At 43.3% G+C, this 17,045-nt stretch overlaps 2 protein-coding genes and 1 non-coding gene across 4 annotated transcripts in view; 1 reads left to right on the forward strand and 2 right to left on the reverse strand.

Annotated features, from left to right (window-relative positions):
- The window catches only part of LOC120903353 (Krueppel-like factor luna), a 136,534-nt gene that overhangs the window by 30,225 nt on the left and 89,264 nt on the right, over positions 1-17,045 (reverse strand). The gene's annotated exons all lie outside the window — the stretch shown is intronic.
- Trnan-guu lies at positions 4,473-4,546 on the reverse strand. Its single transcript has one exon. It is a non-coding gene; the product is annotated as a tRNA-Asn (tRNA).
- Positions 11,360-14,879, forward strand: LOC120903351. 2 transcript variants are annotated; one of them, XM_040312743.1, is made up of 10 exons: positions 11,360-11,471; positions 11,545-11,625; positions 11,697-11,901; positions 11,971-12,114; positions 12,176-12,261; positions 12,339-12,496; positions 12,560-13,017; positions 13,077-13,333; positions 13,395-14,415; positions 14,504-14,879. In XM_040312743.1, the coding sequence occupies exons 1-9, from the start codon at positions 11,414-11,416 to the stop codon at positions 13,955-13,957; spliced, it is 2,010 nt and encodes a 669-aa protein (XP_040168677.1). In that variant the 5' UTR covers positions 11,360-11,413; the 3' UTR covers positions 13,958-14,415; positions 14,504-14,879. The 2 variants fall into 2 exon arrangements, with proteins under 2 accessions (XP_040168677.1, XP_040168678.1); XM_040312744.1 differs by lacking the exon at positions 11,360-11,471 and having other exon boundaries at positions 11,539-11,635.

Below are 17,045 nucleotides of genomic sequence, written 5' to 3' on the forward strand. Positions count from 1 at the left end.
AGCGTCGATCACAATCGGTTGTCGAGATTTAGGAGCGCAAACTCACAACCACACACGGTTTGACGGTTGACCATGTGCAACGAATTTGCTTGCCCTCAGCGCAAGTGAACAAGCATGCAATTGAGAACGAATTGTTTGCCGCAAACTCCTCCGATGGACGAGATGACCAGAAGATATATGGAAGCTTGTTAACAGTGGTTTGCGGGCACCAGGCACACTGTAATTAATTATCGTTGCGCGTTGTTCTTGTGGCGCAGGGTTGCATTGCACACGTGTCTGTGTGCATATTTCTGGGGGGTCCTTCTGGCTGGGGGAATAGAAATAGCCGCAAGTTACTGCGCTATGCGCTTCCGCTAGATTTAGTCCGTAGATAGTTTGGTGGTGGCACATTTTTCACCTTTATGGGCTAATCGACGAGATGGTGGATGAATATTGCTTTTATTTATTACTAAGAAAGTTATTTATTTAATTTTGCCATTAGCTCAACATTGGACCAATTGTTTATTGTATCAACTTATGCTACTATGCTACTTTAAATTTGATGGATCTTATCTGCCTGCAGAAATCTTGCAATAGTAAAGCTCTGGTAGACTGATGAGCCCAGTGGTTTGTAAATTCATACGTAAATTTAAGCAAAACTGTCTGAAAGTTATTTATCGTGAACATTTCATTTCATGTTATTCCATTTTATTTCAATTGTTTGCCAACACTGGTTATACAATATTGATTAAACTTAAACCTAACAAAACTAAACTAACTTCACTAAACTGCGGGTTGATGCGGAAATTATACAATATAGCTCATTGGAAAGGAATCAAAGATTTAGGAAAAAGTACTGGTAGGATTCGAAAAGGATTAGAGTAGAAGCAGTTCGGAAAGAGGAAACAGAAAGGATAAAGTCAAACGAGTCATAATATACATTAAAATGACGCAAACAACGTACCAAAGGACCATTGCGGGCATAGTGCGTACGTCGGAAGGTGGCAACAATAGGATTACGAATGAATGTTGCCTTTAGTACCTGTAAACATTCCAGATAACTCGGAAGTGTAGCAGTAGTGTACCCAAAAGAGCGCAAAAATATTAATTATACACGTAAAATATAGTTGGACGCGTTCCAGTTTGGAGATCCACACTGCTTGAGATAGACACCAAACTATACATGCATATTCCAGGATAGGACGGTCCAGACTACTATAGAGACTTCAGAAAAGAAACATTCCGTAGATCTTTACACATTTCATTTCATCACCTAACAACGAAAATAAATTAGACATTGCTTTGCTCATTACGCGGTCCGATCATCGTAGATCGGTGGTGTTTAGATCAATCACGATACATTGGAATGATTCTCCTTTTTGTCAATTATGTTCCGATCGAGAACTTTGCGATCTTCTCCAGCCTTCCACTACTCCCTTGAGCTTTTGTATTGCGTACCGTTGCTCGTTTGCCACAATTGCCACCTACAGAATGGTTGGGTGATTTTTCAAAAGTTTCAAACAAATAAAAAAAGCACAAGCTGTCAACCACCACCTTAGCACACACAATTAGGTCACAAATGCTGCACACCATTCTGCAGCATGGAGACTACGAGCATGGGTAGGGGAAACAAAATCAAACATTGTTTCGTCACCAAGCCAGTGCATTGTGACGATGCCCATCCATCCATACATTCATCCATCCACGCCAAACTGATCGTGGGTGTGCGAACATTTGGGAATGGGGTGAACAAGAACGGGAGCTAGTTGGAAATCCTTTCGAACTTTTCAGCACCCTTTCGTCAAACAGTAAAAAGCATTGGTTATGCGTGCCACCACAAGATGCACGAATTGTCCCAAAAAATTGAAGGACTCTTAGGTTTGTAGCTCATTTTTAATGTGCCTCTCCGAATTAATCTTCCTTCTGCCTAGTCACAAACCCTGGCCAGGGCGCGAAAAGTCCCTCGGTTGAGGTATCAGTTTTCGTTTTACTTTTTTTTGCGGCATTTTTTGTACTGATGGGAAGCTAACAGAAGGACCAGGTAGGTAGCATTGAGGACGAGCGAAGCATGCAGTGTTGCACATTATTATGTTGGCGCGCATGTTCGTGATCACATTCAAATGCTGCTGTTCCTGCTGTCGTGGCTGCTGATGCTGCTGCTGCTGTTGCTGCTGTCGTGGCTCAGTTCCACGTCTAATGTGCACTCGATCGAGCATCTACTAAACTTTCCCATCGATCGCGTCTTTGGTGGAAGACGCCTGACGCGCTTCGATTCCCTCACAGCGTCCGCGTGCGGCCGGGGTCGTTGTGTCGTGAGCGTTGCATTACACACAGTACATGACCTAAACGGCGGTTCAACCATTAAAGCCAATGTCTGCCATCCTTGGGCATGCCGAAGAGCTAGTGACACTCGTACCGGCTGCACCGAAGGCAGGTTTGGTTGGGAGTAGAGGGCAGAGGGAGCAGTCGACAAGACAATGTGCCCTGCGGTTCGGCAGGGTTTGGATTTCTAGACGCGGGAACAAAAATGCAGAATGGAACAAAAACGAGCGACCAGTTAAACAAAAGCAAAGAAAAGAAGGAGGTAAGAGGGGGGGGGGGTTAAAAAGGTAAAAATACCCAAAGGAAAATCGTCACTCGCGTTTGGTGTTTGGTGGTGGTGCCGAACATAAGAGGAACATTGTTTTTCTTTCCTGTTTCTGCTTCCTTGCGAGCCCGACCAGCATGGGAGGTAAAAATGCATCGACTAACATGTGCAGCAAAAACGATCCAAGGCTGGCAGGTTGAACTAAGTCTCGAACGATTCGGGGGTAGGTTGATGGTGTCCCAATCGGCTGCACGCTGCCTGGCCGTGCAGTTGATCTCGGATTTTTTGGCTCCATTAGTGGGGCAGTTGGTACGAATGTTGGGAAATGGATAGAAATGAGTACATGTATCTTGGATGGTTATTTTGATTTTGATGCTGGTCATGAAGAGGCCATCTTCGTTAACCTGGGATTGTTTACATAATGAGTGTGAGCGTTCTGGAATGCCCGGTTGCGTTAATTGTGGATGGCATTTACAGCCACGCAATGTTCCTCTCTATGGGAGCGAAATTTTCACAACTAGAAGTTTCGCTGTAATTTTAATGATCTTTATCCTGGACATGGCATGATAAAACGAAAGTTAGATGATTAGGTTATTTTTTTATTTATTACTTCCAGTGACATCTTTTCATAGTGACGTTACATGACCAGTGTAACCAATTTCGTCATGAATTCGAATGGCAAATACAACCAATTCCAACTTCACAAGGCAAATCATCTCACAAAGTTTTACTCTTCGAGTGCAGTGCTAAGATAAACACCTTCACATCACAAAACGGTAGCGACATGGATGTAAACTTCGGCAGTTCACCTTCGCCACAACGCAAAACAAAGCAAACCCCGGCACATAAAAGGGAAGGAAGGCTACAACATAACGAATTCGTGATTGAGTTATAAACGAAATTCAATCAAATCAAATCAATCAATTGCAAAACGGTTGGTAACCCCCTTTCTAACGAGTGAACGCTGTCGTTGTGGAACGATGTAGGATTTGTTCTGATCTGTTTGTGTTTTTGCTCGCTTCCATCGCGCGTCAGCGGGTATGTGCATGTGTGTCACATCTGTGACATGCGGGGTGAGAATGTGTCTCCATTGGCAGGACCCAGCAAACGGAGAGCTTTGGATCCTAAAGTAGCAAAACAAGACACTTGTATGAGACCACCCTCGCTTGCTGCGATCTTTGTAACCAAAAGGGATGTTTTTTTGCTTCCATTTTGCTACGTTTTGCAACTGTACAGCGACGTAAAGTGTGTGTATGTGTGATTATCTTTGTCAAAGTTTGCGCTACAATGTTGCACGATGCAATCATTAGCAAACGTTGGGGATTTGGGCAGACCCATAGGGACAGTCACCGTGTGGATGGATTTGGTGACCGCAAAGCTAAAACCGATTACGTGCGCCTCCTACGGTAACTAAGGCCTTGTTAGGAAGGGTTTGCGTTGGCAATAGGTTCGGTTGGCCGTCAGCTGGATAAACACACCTGAATTCATCTAAATTAGATTGCAAAGTGATTGGATGAAAATATGAAATCTTATTTCAATGTTTGATTACTGATTGAATTTTAAAGAGAGTGTCGCAACGAGATAGACATTGTCCTGAGGCTCTGAAGTCAAATTTGTCGATGTTTTGTGTTAAATTGGACATTGCGTTAACTATGAATTAATAAATAAAATATGTACTTTTTTGCATTAAAATTAAAATGCTCACTAGTAAGTAAAGGTTTTCTCATAATATTCGCATATCAATGTTTTTGTTATTCCAAAAAGTAACTGCTAGCACAATTTACACTCGCAGTAGAAGTTTTATCTTTGTAGTGACTAACTCATTTAATATGTGTTGTTGATTTCCCGAATAACGCGTGCAGTTGATTTGTGATTTGAAGAAATTTGCGAGAAAAAAGTGTTTCCCCGCCCCCGGGTGGACTCGAACCACCAACCTTTCGGTTAACAGCCGAACGCGCTAACCGATTGCGCCACGAAGGCGTGCTGCAGGATGGCCGCCCGTTAGCAACTTAAAACGTTAGATCGTTAGATGCATGTTCTGATCCGCGTGTGGTTATCTCGCACATTTATGAACCATTTCAACATTTGTTCATTCTATTGTGTAAAGGCATACGTACCAATTTTATATCCCGTGAACGGAGCAATTAAACGACGATTTCCATCGCCAATCCGTTGATACAGGTTTTTGGCAGCGGCAAAAATTAGTCAAGCTAGTGCTTATACCTTTACTGTTTCTCACAAATGAGTCAATTACAGCTATGCTTCGACCCCGTCCGCAATCTTGTCCGTCATCCATTCTTGATTTCCGGTTGCAGTCGTCGTACGTAGGTACGCAAAACATTTCAGCAATCCGTCAGTCTGATCAGTCAGCGAAGGCGCGTCGATGTCGTGACGATGCTTCATGCGGAATGACGGACCTACATATATAGCCCAACCGAGCCGCCACATTCAAAGGATGTGTGTGTGTGTGAGTGGAACGGGCATTGGCGGCGGTGGCTAAATCAAGCAGTATGGATTGTTTGTAGGCTGCACTTCGGCTTGGCTGAAACCCAAGCCTAATCAGCTGCAAGAAGGGGCTGCTCCCCTCGGATGAGGACTCCAAGCGAGTATAGAGCAGGTGCATATAGACGCTCACAAACTGGCCACGACGCGCAACCTAGGCCACGTTGCGCCTGCCGTTCCAATTCCCGATAGAAAAGAAAGATTAACTCAGACATCTCGGCAGTCGCACAGCAGTCCATCAAACGTCAGGTATCGGGGGCCCGCCACCAGCAGCAGCAGCAGCATTATTTAACCGAGGTGCATAATTGCTGCAAAACTGCCTCACCCTCGAACCATCTCCGTCTACCGGAATGCATGCAGCGCGTGTACTTTCTAGTTTTGTCGGCGGATCGTTGAGCGTCGTTCGTGGCGTTGTGTGTGTTTCCTCTGCGGTCCGATTGCCTTGATCGGTCGTTTGTCATATAAACATCAAGTGCCATTTCCTCCGCTCGTGTGGGGTAGTGCGCTTGAGGAGTCGGCACCACCTTCAGGCACACTCAGGACACTACGAGCAATCGAGGGGGAGGAATGGAAAACAAGATAATTTTCGCATCGCAAACGCACCTGATACGGAGAAAACGCTCCAGCAATCGTCTCAAGTGCAAAAGGACGTAGTTGATGCGGTGCAAGGGGAAGGGGGTGAAAGATATCATGAATAAGGAATCTGCGTTTCTTCCGTCTGGTTTTAGGTGACGAATTAAGGCACCCTTTCTTGGGGAAGTGCGAACTGTCTTTGACTGTGATCGAAACGCAACGAAACTAATTAAAATTGATAAGTCTGATAGTAACTCGTCAAAGAGATCGCGCTTACATTGTAATGAACACCTTGTTAGGATGCTGATTGGGTTGATGAGGTACGTTTGAATTTGTTAATCATCTAAGATGGCTAAAATGGGACTGTAAATCATGATTGAAATGTTAATATACGAGATACTGTGACACATGAAATCTTTAACGCAACTGCTGACATGCAATACTCGGCTTAACAATATTACAATTAGTAGCATAATAAAGTTAACATATTAGTGTAATATACACATGTGTTGTTCTGGCAAGATATATTTTTTAACATTTGTCTCTCAAGTAATGTCAGTCACATTTTATCACCATTGGAAATGTTTGTCCGTCAATTGTTATAAAAAGCTCTATTATGAATATGGGTGTTTCAATTATCTTAAAATACATATCTAGTATCTTTTTGTGGCGTAAACCCTGATTTTCATCATTGAATCATTGATAAACTTAAAAAAACTAACTAATAACTAATAAACTAACTTGACAAAATTGAACGCACCTAAGAAGTTAACGTTTTACATAGCATATACGATCGTCATTCCTCGGTAATTATTATTTCGTTGCTTTAAAAAAACAGCATTTATGTTGCAAAATATATTTCAAAAAAACCTTAGTTGTTTCCATAGAAGATTATTTCAGATAAAAAGATATATAATTATTCCATTGTCGGTCTTATCCATCATTGTCAGGATAATGGAAATAACAATACCCTCTACATATCATTGGTACGGACCCACTACTAACAAAGGCAAACGAAAAAAGTGCCCTTAACAAACGCAAGAGCGGAAGTGGACAAATAAAAACATGCCACCAGAAGCAGCACAAAACAACACAATCCAACGCACAGTCCTGCTCGCCCTACGGTACAAATATCTTTAAGCAGTTATTAATTTTCTCACACTTGCAGAAATACTTTTTCCACCTTTTTCCTTCTCGAACCGCGCGCGCAAAACGTGTTAAAAGTGTTTCACTCCTTCACGAACGTTCCAAGTGTGATGCTGGCAGAAGACGGTCCGGTTTTAATGTTTATTTTTCACTCCAAAGTGCATGTTTGCTTGCAACGGTTGGAAAAATGCTTTCGCGCCTCAGCAGCGCTTGGTGCTGACCAAGGAGATGCACGGCGTGAGGCGGGTGAGATTGTTAACGACAAGTGTAGAGCGGTAGGAGGTGGTAATGGGTGCAAAAATTAATTTATGCGACAAATGACTCCATCGCCTCATGGCTTCGTGTGTTTGTCTGTGTGTGTCATCGGCCGGTGTGGTGAAGGAAAATGCCTCGGATGGCTCGCGAAGCCAAAGTGGTCAACGAGAGTAGCTGCAGATAAATGATCGTTCGGTGTTCCGAAGCATTTCCATGGTAGGATTGGCGGTGGCAGAAGTTCGAGGAATCAAGTAATCGCCCTCCGAATCTGTGTGACGTGTCAGTGTCCGAGACGGGAAACGGACAGGCGTCGCCATTGCAATCTTACCACCGGTCTACTACACCTTCTCGCCGAGCGTCGATTTGTCGCGCACGATAACGAGGGATGACTTTAATTAGTTATGTTTGTCACGAAAACGAAGAAGGGAAGAAGTGGAAAGCGTCTATCCGTGGAGTACTAACCTGACCACTACTACAGGGGATCAGCACAGGCCGTTCGAGGAACGAAAGGTGTTAACTAGTGAGCTTTTTTGCGATTAGGGTGTTAGGTACTGGTTTTCGGGGAACACAAGCAAAGTTGCTTGGGGTGCTGTGTTGCGGCGCGACGGCAGCTTCAACCGGATTGGACATCAAATACCAATTAGCGTGTGACTTAACAACATATTGGCGGGAATTGTCCAGCCGCGTTGGAACACATACACGATGATGAATCTCTTCTGTAGGGTGTACTAATCTACTTGCAGTTGCTACCGTTTCGATGCTACGCTAACCGTATGCAACGCGTGGACACACCGAGACAGGCACGCACAGCAAAATGAAGGCGAAGCTATGCAATGGCATTTTCTCACTCACAGCTGACGTCTTCAAATTCAACTTTCTCACTTGACGTGCGCACGGGGTTCACTACACTACTGGGTGCTTGATATGAAGCATTTAGTTTTTGAGTCAATCATCTGTGTGCGCTCGAATGCTCGTTCGGGTTTCGCAAGATCTTTTGCCTATTCGCGTACCTTAATTGGTTCAATCAGTTACCGGGAAGTGTGGAAGCGTACTGCAGTTCTCGGAAACAGTGAGGCTGTGGTGCCGGTGGTGATTTGTTAATTTGAAAATGAACTTACGTCGCCGCTCGTTATGTTTTGCTGTCACTTCATACCTTTCATTGGTTGTCTCTGTCATTTAGTGAGTGGGATTACGATGCATTAGGCATGGTTTTAAGGCTATATATGAGGGCAGGGAGTGATTTGAACAGGTGTTTTAAAGATATTTTTTTTAGGTTGAATTGTGTTACTTCATCAACTTCTACAGAGGAGGTCGTTCATTGGGAAGTTCAAAATATGATCCTTTGTAGATAATTGTAATGATCGTACCATATCAAACGATACGTTCCAGTATCCAATCCAGACTATTTGCATGTAATTTATCTCTATGTATCATCTATGTTTCCCTGTCTTGCACGCGAATACCTTTAAAAAATCAAGATCAGAGCCTGCTAAACCTGGTGCTATATGTTATCGCTGCCCGATATATTAATCATAATCAGCAGATCAAGTTAGACTTGTTTTTTCACGCTCCCAACCCATACGCAACACGGCAGCATCTAGTTATAACCAGTATTCATACATTTGGAGAGTGTCGGTGCACGACCAACCCAAGGTTGTGGACGATATGAGCAAAAGATACATAGTATACACACCTTCACTTTGACCAAAGCGACTCATCAGCTCACCGAACCTAATCTAATCGAAGTTTAATGTGCATGAAAACTTAATTAGTTACTCAGCAAAATCCTGCCTGCGATATGTTGAACAGAGCAGAAGAGTTTTTGCAGCCTTGGTAAACCTTGCTGGATTGTAATTAATGGAATAGATAGAGGGTTGTTTAAATGTTGCACAAAAAGCATACAATGATTTGAAGGCTCAGTGAAGAAAATTAAAACCGTAATAAGGGCAGAAACGTTGGTGTGCACCAGCGTGGTATGAAAACTGTAAACAAGCGCCAATAAAAACGACGGCGACAGGAACAATTTTCCCGTGACATGAATCTTCACTTGGACATCAATATTGCAGCTATCTGCGTTGTCTAATGAAATTACGATTCAATGCAGGTTTCTTTGCCGCCCTAGTACGATTCGATCCGGACCGGACGCAGGCTGTCAAATAAAGTTGCTACGAAGATGTGAAATGTGTGCGCTCTGTTTTATCTTTCATTCCATCTTGGGAGCAATTCTTGCAAAAGAACTCCTAGTAGGAAGCGACATGTCATGAATCGTCAATCAAGTGCGTATCAATCGGGGCAGCTACAGGGGCAGGAAGCAATCGATTTTGAGAACGATGTGAGACAGTACTTTGTGCTGTCTTTTCTTTCCTACCAGGGCGGTAGCGATCAACCAGCATCATTTCATCCAGTAAACGATCGTACATGGAACATTGTCATACTAACTAAAGAACGAATTTTTATTATTGCTTTTACATCGGCTAGAATTGCTGTAAGTACGCCAGAAACATCTTGTTGTACTCTCTTCGTGGAGAAGTTGTTGTATTTGTTTGTAAAAAAAAACAAATCACATTTACTGTGTAACGTGTTTCGAATGGAGATCAATTACCTGGTACACTGGCACAGAGTGAACTTTCATCCGAACCAGATGGAATGGACGACATTAGATCGTTTTGTGTTTCTGTTCATGTTTGCAGTGTGAATCTGAGCAGCAACATTGGCGAATTGTCAAAGTGTCGTCCGTCCGATCCAATCATACCCGACTTGTAGAGTGACCAAGAATTGCCCAAGGGAAGTAGCACCGTTTTAGATGTTGTTTTTGTCAAACCAACGCGACCGTCGTCGTCGTCGTCGTCGTCGGTGGTGGTGCCCGTTTGGTTCATATCATAATGTTGCGACAAATTGTCGCATTCATTCGCATACCTTCGCGATCAAAGCAAAGTCGCCTTTTCCTTTCACCTGCCAGGTCACCGATTCAAGTCCGCTCTAGACCGCCGAGGGACACCGACACAGTGGCGTCTGCGACGTGCCTTCGACTCTGCGCGGCTGCTGTTCGCGGTGCAACCAATGATTGATCTTAGGTGCGGACAGATCAGCCTGATCTTCCAGCGGTAAAGAAAGAGTGTGCTGCACCCGCCAGTAGCAAGGATTCCATCCGCGGAGGATGAAATGGAGAGATGTCGTGGTCGCGGCCTACTTGTCATTTCAATTTACCGCTACCATCGAATAATGGCACTTGCGCTAAATGTACGCCGGCACGCACTGACGCGCCGCACGCATGAGAGCATGTGCGAGCTTGAGCTGGTGAGGGGACGGTTGCTTCCTTTCCTTCCACATATGCCTTTCGCGACTGTAATGCATTTTCCTCCAGGGGCTGCAATGTGAGGCGCAGCCATAGCAAACCTTAGCTTGTTTCGTTGCGTGTGGATTAGATTAGCTCGATGAACCCATCGTACGAGCATTTTATAATGGGGCGGGGGTTATGGAATGAAGTTGGAATGAAAAATCCGGAACGAAATGAAATGAGGGAAAAAAACGGAAATTAAACGCTACACGGCGATCAACCTATTAGCGGCAACCAGTGACTGGTTCAGGCGTCGTACTTCGGTTCATTTAAAGGAGATCTGGAATTGACCATCGACAAGAGTGTACATGAACGAGTTGTATCTCATTTCGATTACTTGACTCAGATTATGGTCCTTAATAAAAAGGTGATGTTTAATAAATTGCTAAATCCTAGGAAATAATTAGTATGTGATCTTAGAAGCAATACGATTAAGTATTCATATGACATTTGTACGACAAATATATGTTGGCTTGAAAGTAAAGTAACTTGTTCTACCAACTAAATGAACAAAATATTATCGGTACAAAACAGCAATGATGAAAATAAGCAACGGTTTTTCCACAATTTCACCTACTACTACAAACAATAAAATGACCATTAAGATCACGTTGTGTTTAGGTGGCAGTATGTGTGCTAACGGATGCTACAGACTATTCCCTACCAATTATTAAACACGTTAATTCCATCGTGACTCGAAACACCATCGATATGCAAAAATGGAAACATTCACACAGTGCCTTGCTAAATGCACAATCGTACGATTACAATGCACATCGACGATGATTAAATGCAGCATACGGTATTCACTGAACTGTAAACAAAACCAGTTACATGCGACCTTGGAGATCTTGCTCGAGCTGGGATTTTCTAACCAGATTGAGGCTTATATTTGTTTACATTGTCGGAAAGAAGGAGAGTAATGGTTGATAGTTGATAGTTTGAAAGTATTTGTGAGGTTGCATGTGATGGCCTATCTGAGCTGTAATAAGGCTAGAGTAAGCTACTAGTTGCAATTCAGCAGTGCTAGGAGGATGGTGTCTCGGTCGGTATTGTTTGCGGTGTTATCGCTTCTTTGCAACGGCATTGATGGTAAGAGCAGTACGTTATATCAGAGCAAATCGTATTAAATATGGTTTTGTTGTATTTTTCCATCTTCTGATAGCTTTCCACAACCTGTTCCCAATCGACATTGGTTTAAGTGAAGAAGATCCTTTTTTAACCACTGAAAGGGAAGAGTTTGATGGTATGTCGTGGTAGGATGCATTCAAAAATTGAATTGTATCGTCAGAACTTACAAAAGATGAATGATTGCAGATTGCCATCTACGTTACATGCGATATGGAAAAGATGAATTAGATATCCCCGAACCGCTTCGGGCCTATGAAGAGCCTCGTGATTACAGCCATATTGCTACCATTGGAAGGAGACGGAACGGAGGCACGATCGATTGGACATGCATGGGTGCACTGATATGGGACAGCGTTGTGATTACTTCAGCTCAATGCACTACAGACGAAGGGTTGTGTTTTGCTTGTAATTTTGTTTTCTGCGTATGACAAAATCGTGTAATTTTTGCTTACAATTTTAGGAACGGAATACCAAGTGTCGTTCGACTAGGAGGAACCAAATACGTGCAGGTGATAAATATCAAGGAAGTTATACGACATCCTGACTTTTTGCCTAGCAATGGTCAAAATGATATCGCTCTGCTTCAGTTGGACAGGAAAATCATGTAAGATAAAGTGTATTACTGTGAGAAAGGGTACTTTCATGATACAATTACTATTAACCAGAATCAACGAAACAGCTGTACCAACATGCCTTTGGCTGTTTGACGGGGTACCTTTTCAGAAGCTTGACTCTATTGGACGTACAGCTGGTGAGTGAAAAAACCAGAAAAAAAACTTCAGCTTCAGAAAAAAACCTTCAGATAATATCTTGTATTTACTATTATAGCAAGTAGAAGGCAACAAACACCTGAATTCGTAACCGAGGAGATGACCACAGTGAATGTGAAAAGTGAAGACTGCTTTGCACCAATGACACGCAATCAGGGACTTCCAGAGTCACAGCTTTGCATGGAAACATTAAAACAAAATGCAGACAACTGCCAGGTACGAAAACTACGATGTACATTTGGATAAAACTGTTGTTGACCATTTCATCTTGTTTTACAGGATATACCAGAAGGCAATCCTTTACAAGCCCGGCTGCTGCATAATTTTCAAACCAGCCCCTTTTTGATTGGACTAGTGACTTCCAGCTTTTCTTCTGGCTCTTGTAATCGTCGACGAGGATATACGAAGATCGGATCCCATCGTGACTGGCTGATGCAGGTGTTGCTAGAGCGAAATGTATCTGTAACTCCGGAAGATTTCTTTCCGGTAGTTTGCGCCAATCGTTTCCGCGGATTACGGCCACGAGCAGATGAACTGGTGTTGGAACGAAACGGAGATATCCCAGTAAATAGTATACAGGTGGAATTTGTCCGTGACAGAGACTTGCAGTATATAGTGCAGTTTAGATGGCCATCGGATGCTAAAAATGTGCCTCAAATAAATTGTGCCGGTACGTTCGTTGATCAGCAAACGGTTCTAACACTGGCAGAATGTGTCATCGCTACTACACCGGAAGGGTAAGATTAACCGAACGATGTTTTAAAAGGCACAACTATCACCTCTTACTCTATTTCAGAGTTCAACCAACAGATGTAGTTCAGGTTTCGCGGTTTAGAAATACGTCATACCCTATTAAATCTATTACTGTGCATCCTCATTATGTTAAAAGCTCTCAGAAAAACAATATTGCAGTGGTCAAATTGCAATCTCGTCAAGATGTAGTTCCAGCATGTGTGTGGACGCACAGGATCCTACCGGACAGTAGAGTTGACTTGACTGGGGCTGGAATGAGCACTTTAAACAACTTTCAAGAATCCATCTTCGTAGAGGACGGTAATTATAGTTATATTTCAGTAATTTCTTTTATTCGATCAAATCGCAAATTTCTTACCAGACCTCACCAATGCCTTCATACAACCTGCCATGGATCACTATCGCTGGTCGAACTGCTCAACCGAGTTGGGGCAGCTGGTGGGTGGCAATCGTTCATTGGATGGTTTGACAAAAAACGAGCACTTATGTTTCCGCAGCGATCAATGGATAGTACCGGGTGTATGCGAGGATGTTCCTGGAGCACCAGTACTGCGTTACATAAATCGTGCTGGTGCCTTCTTTAAGTACGTATACGCGTTGACCGTTGCAGGACAGACTTGTGGCCATGGAATACCGACAATCGCTGTACAACTAGCCCCGCACGCCGCCTGGTTGCGATCCGTTATTCTCGACAAAAGTAACTCTGGTGGGCAGAAAGCTTCAGAATCAGTGATTATAATCAATCCGGATCTGAAACGAAGTGATGAATGCAGCAATGGGGATGGTACAATGGGTATTTGCGTACCGTATGCAATGTGCCTTAGCACTAAGGAACGCTTGCGTAAAGGTGAACGAGTGACACTTTGTACGGACGGTACGGTCGTTTGCTGTCCTTGGGGTGATAATGCGAGAAATTCGCGGTGATCTAATTCGCACCGAGCTCGACAGCTGTGAAAATCGTTATCATTCTTTACGTCGTCAACGCTATTCGGGATTTAGTCAAAACGAGTTCCTGTACAGCAATCTACCCCATGTAGCCGAAGTCGGTTGGCCTCAGAACAATGGAGGGATAGCGTTTGAGTGTTTTGGATATCTAATCACCTCCAGTATAATAGTGACGAGTGCCCGTTGTTTGGAAACGTACTCCTACAAACCGGTAGTGGCACGAATTGGATCAGTGCAAGCCGCTGACTCATCGAACTACATTATCCAAACTATTCGTCGGGTTCGTGTCCATGACGACTACGACTCGCAAACTGGTGCCAACAACATAGGGCTGCTAATTCTTGCAGCGCCGATAGAAATTAATGAATATCATTTCCCAGGATGTTTATATCGGAATAACACACATCTACCTACGCGACAGTTTGCTATAAGCGATGGTAAGTAATTAGCGAAGTATTCGCTGTAGTTATGTAAAGCAATTAAATTAAATATAATTTTCAAATACTATGATACCTTCCGATATAGATCGAGATGCAACATTTTTCTTGAAAGTATCGCCTATTTATCAGAGCGAGTGTCAGCAGCGTTTGACAGTGCCGCTCGTTTCTGGGCAGATGTGTCTACTGAAAGCTCAACCGGAAGGAGTGTACAATCCAAGAAATAAGTGCCTTAGAACTGGCGATTTGATTGTGTGGGAGCCTCGCACTGAGGAAGAGGATGTGATGGACGTCGTGTATTTGGTAGGTCTTTTTAGCCATGGTGGTTGTAATGTGGAAAATGTACAGATTGGAACACGAATTTCATCCTACTATGATTGGATAATAGCGAATGGTAAATAGTGAAATGATCAAGTTTATAAACAATAAATCGAAGTACTCAAACTTCCGATGTACTATTTCAACATCATGCATAAGAATCTCCTCCCCCGTCCGAATATCGCTCGCCCCTTCCACCGGGCATTTGTGAATCACTCTCGTCGGGAACCGACATGGTATCTGCAAAGATCAAGCAAACGGTGATGTAGCTTTCAACGCCTCTAACCACATCCAGGCAGGACGACGTTCTCGGTTTAACGACCAAATCAGCACTCCATCGTCGGCCGGTTCGATTCGATGATTAGATGCTTGTCTCAATTCACATACGAGCGATGAGGAAAGCGAGAAAAACACTCCCCTTTCCTCTCTGTCCCTATCCCTTCCTCTCTTTCTAGCAAGCAATGCACTACAACTCCTGGTCAGTTGACCAGCGGGTGTACCTTTCACGAATGGTCTATGAAGATGCAGTGGCGCATCGCCAATGAGGCGAGGAAGACGATGCGTATCGTGTGTATGTGTGTGTGTGCTGTCCCGTATCGTTGACAGCATCTCGCGCATCAATTATTCGCCTTAAGCGCGCATTAAGTATCGCTTGTGGATCCCCCCCGGTTAGTCGGAGAATTTCTCCAGCCTTTGCTCGTTCAGGTAGCCGCAACCTGCCGCTACCAGCCCTCAACTACGTTGCCCACTGTATGGAACGCGCGCCGTTTGTGATCGCGGCACCATGATAAGCGTTCGTCGAGGAGGATCTTGCGCTCGACGTTTGACGCATTTTGTGTAAAAAAAAGGAAAACGAACTTAAAACTCGCTAAAACGACAAAAAACGCATCGCACAGTGGCCAATCATCGAGCGCGTGCGCTAGATTGGTGGCGCATCTCATCGTCTTTTGGGCCCATGTCACAACAGCTGCTATAGGCCACTCGCTGTTTGTCGCTTGAGTCGGCTGAAGGACAAAGACACTGGAGTCCAGCTGGAAGCGAAGAAGTAGTGTTTATGGGAGTCCACAGAGATGGCTTATCGTTGATAAAATCGAGTGGTATGAGCTCGCGCGTTGGGTACACACGAGTTGAGCATATCTTTTTTTTCGCCTTGCAACAGGCTAGTATCCCTTGTGGGGACACATTGCATTTTCATCAAGGGCTGTTATCTTTTTGACCATCATAAGTGAAAGGTTTGGCTATTGCAGAGGAAAAGTGGTAGAGGTGCTAAATTAAGCATCTTGTTTGAATTGAATTGAAAATGCAAAGTACTGGTTGGCCGTTTAATGTGTCAATTTTTCACAATGAACCTGGAACCCTTTGCCTGATAAACAGGTGCGAGTGTGCTTAGGATTGAGTCTTCATCTCTTTAAGGAATAGCAGCATGCCAAGATAGAAAATATCTAGAAGACACTATGAAATATCTAGAAGACAGTATTGTTAGTGCTGTTGAATATGCTGTTGAAACTGTAGCAAAAATTATGCATGGTAGTTTTGGTAAGTATTATTCATATCTATTTTATTACCAAATGTTTGCCTTACAGAGGAAATACGGCTTGGCTATTGTTTTTATGAATAAAATAACAACATAACTAACGTATGAAAAATATGAAGGTTTGATTGTATTGCACTGCAACATTAATCCGAATGCAATAATGAAATGAATAATGAAACATATAATAGCATTTCTCCGAAGAAAAATAAAAGCTATCCTGTTCCTCTGAATTTAAATCGAAGGTGCTTTAACCCTTTGACAGTCCCACGATTTTAAAAAAATGCACAAACCCATTATGAAGTAATGGCAGAAAGTTACGAAAAGAAAATAATGTTGGCCCATTCTGCAAACCGTTGCTTTACACAAAAGATGATGTGCAAAATGTGTCATTATCATTGTTTTAACTCCCTCCCCCTCCCCTAACGCGACGATTAAATCGAAACGGAGAATAAAAACACAGCCCGAGTCGCACTCGGCCAAACAGCTGAACAGGTTAATATTAAGATTCGAATTCCTAAACGGCAAAATAAGGCTGAACAACGGCTTTAGAGTCTCTTATTACTCTGTCTGACTATATAGAGCTGTTAACATTGTTCGTTCCTAATTCAACTGAAAAATTCGCAAAATCACCAATTTAACAGCATCTTTTGTAGGACGTTTTTAACCAGAAAGCACATTGTTACAGACAGAGCGAAAGAAAATACACCATAGCGGTTGCTCTCACATTCTCTCTCCTTCTTTAAACGTGCGGCCTTTTGCATCCCCTCTCTAACGCAGT

The sequence above is a fragment of the Anopheles arabiensis genome, chromosome 3 (genome assembly GCF_016920715.1).
Source record: "Anopheles arabiensis isolate DONGOLA chromosome 3, AaraD3, whole genome shotgun sequence".
Lineage (NCBI taxonomy): Eukaryota > Metazoa > Arthropoda > Insecta > Diptera > Culicidae > Anopheles > Anopheles arabiensis.

Coding starts and splice junctions, on each gene's coding strand:
- LOC120903351 (XM_040312743.1), top strand. CDS start 11,414: ATGGTGTCTCGGTCGGTATTGTTTGCGGTGTTATCGCTTCTTTGCAAC. Junction 11,902..11,970: donor CAATGCACTACAGACGAAGG/GTTGTGTTTTGC, acceptor TTACAATTTTAG/GAACGGAATACCAAGTGTCG. Junction 13,334..13,394: donor ATCCATCTTCGTAGAGGACG/GTAATTATAGTT, acceptor ATTTCTTACCAG/ACCTCACCAATGCCTTCATA.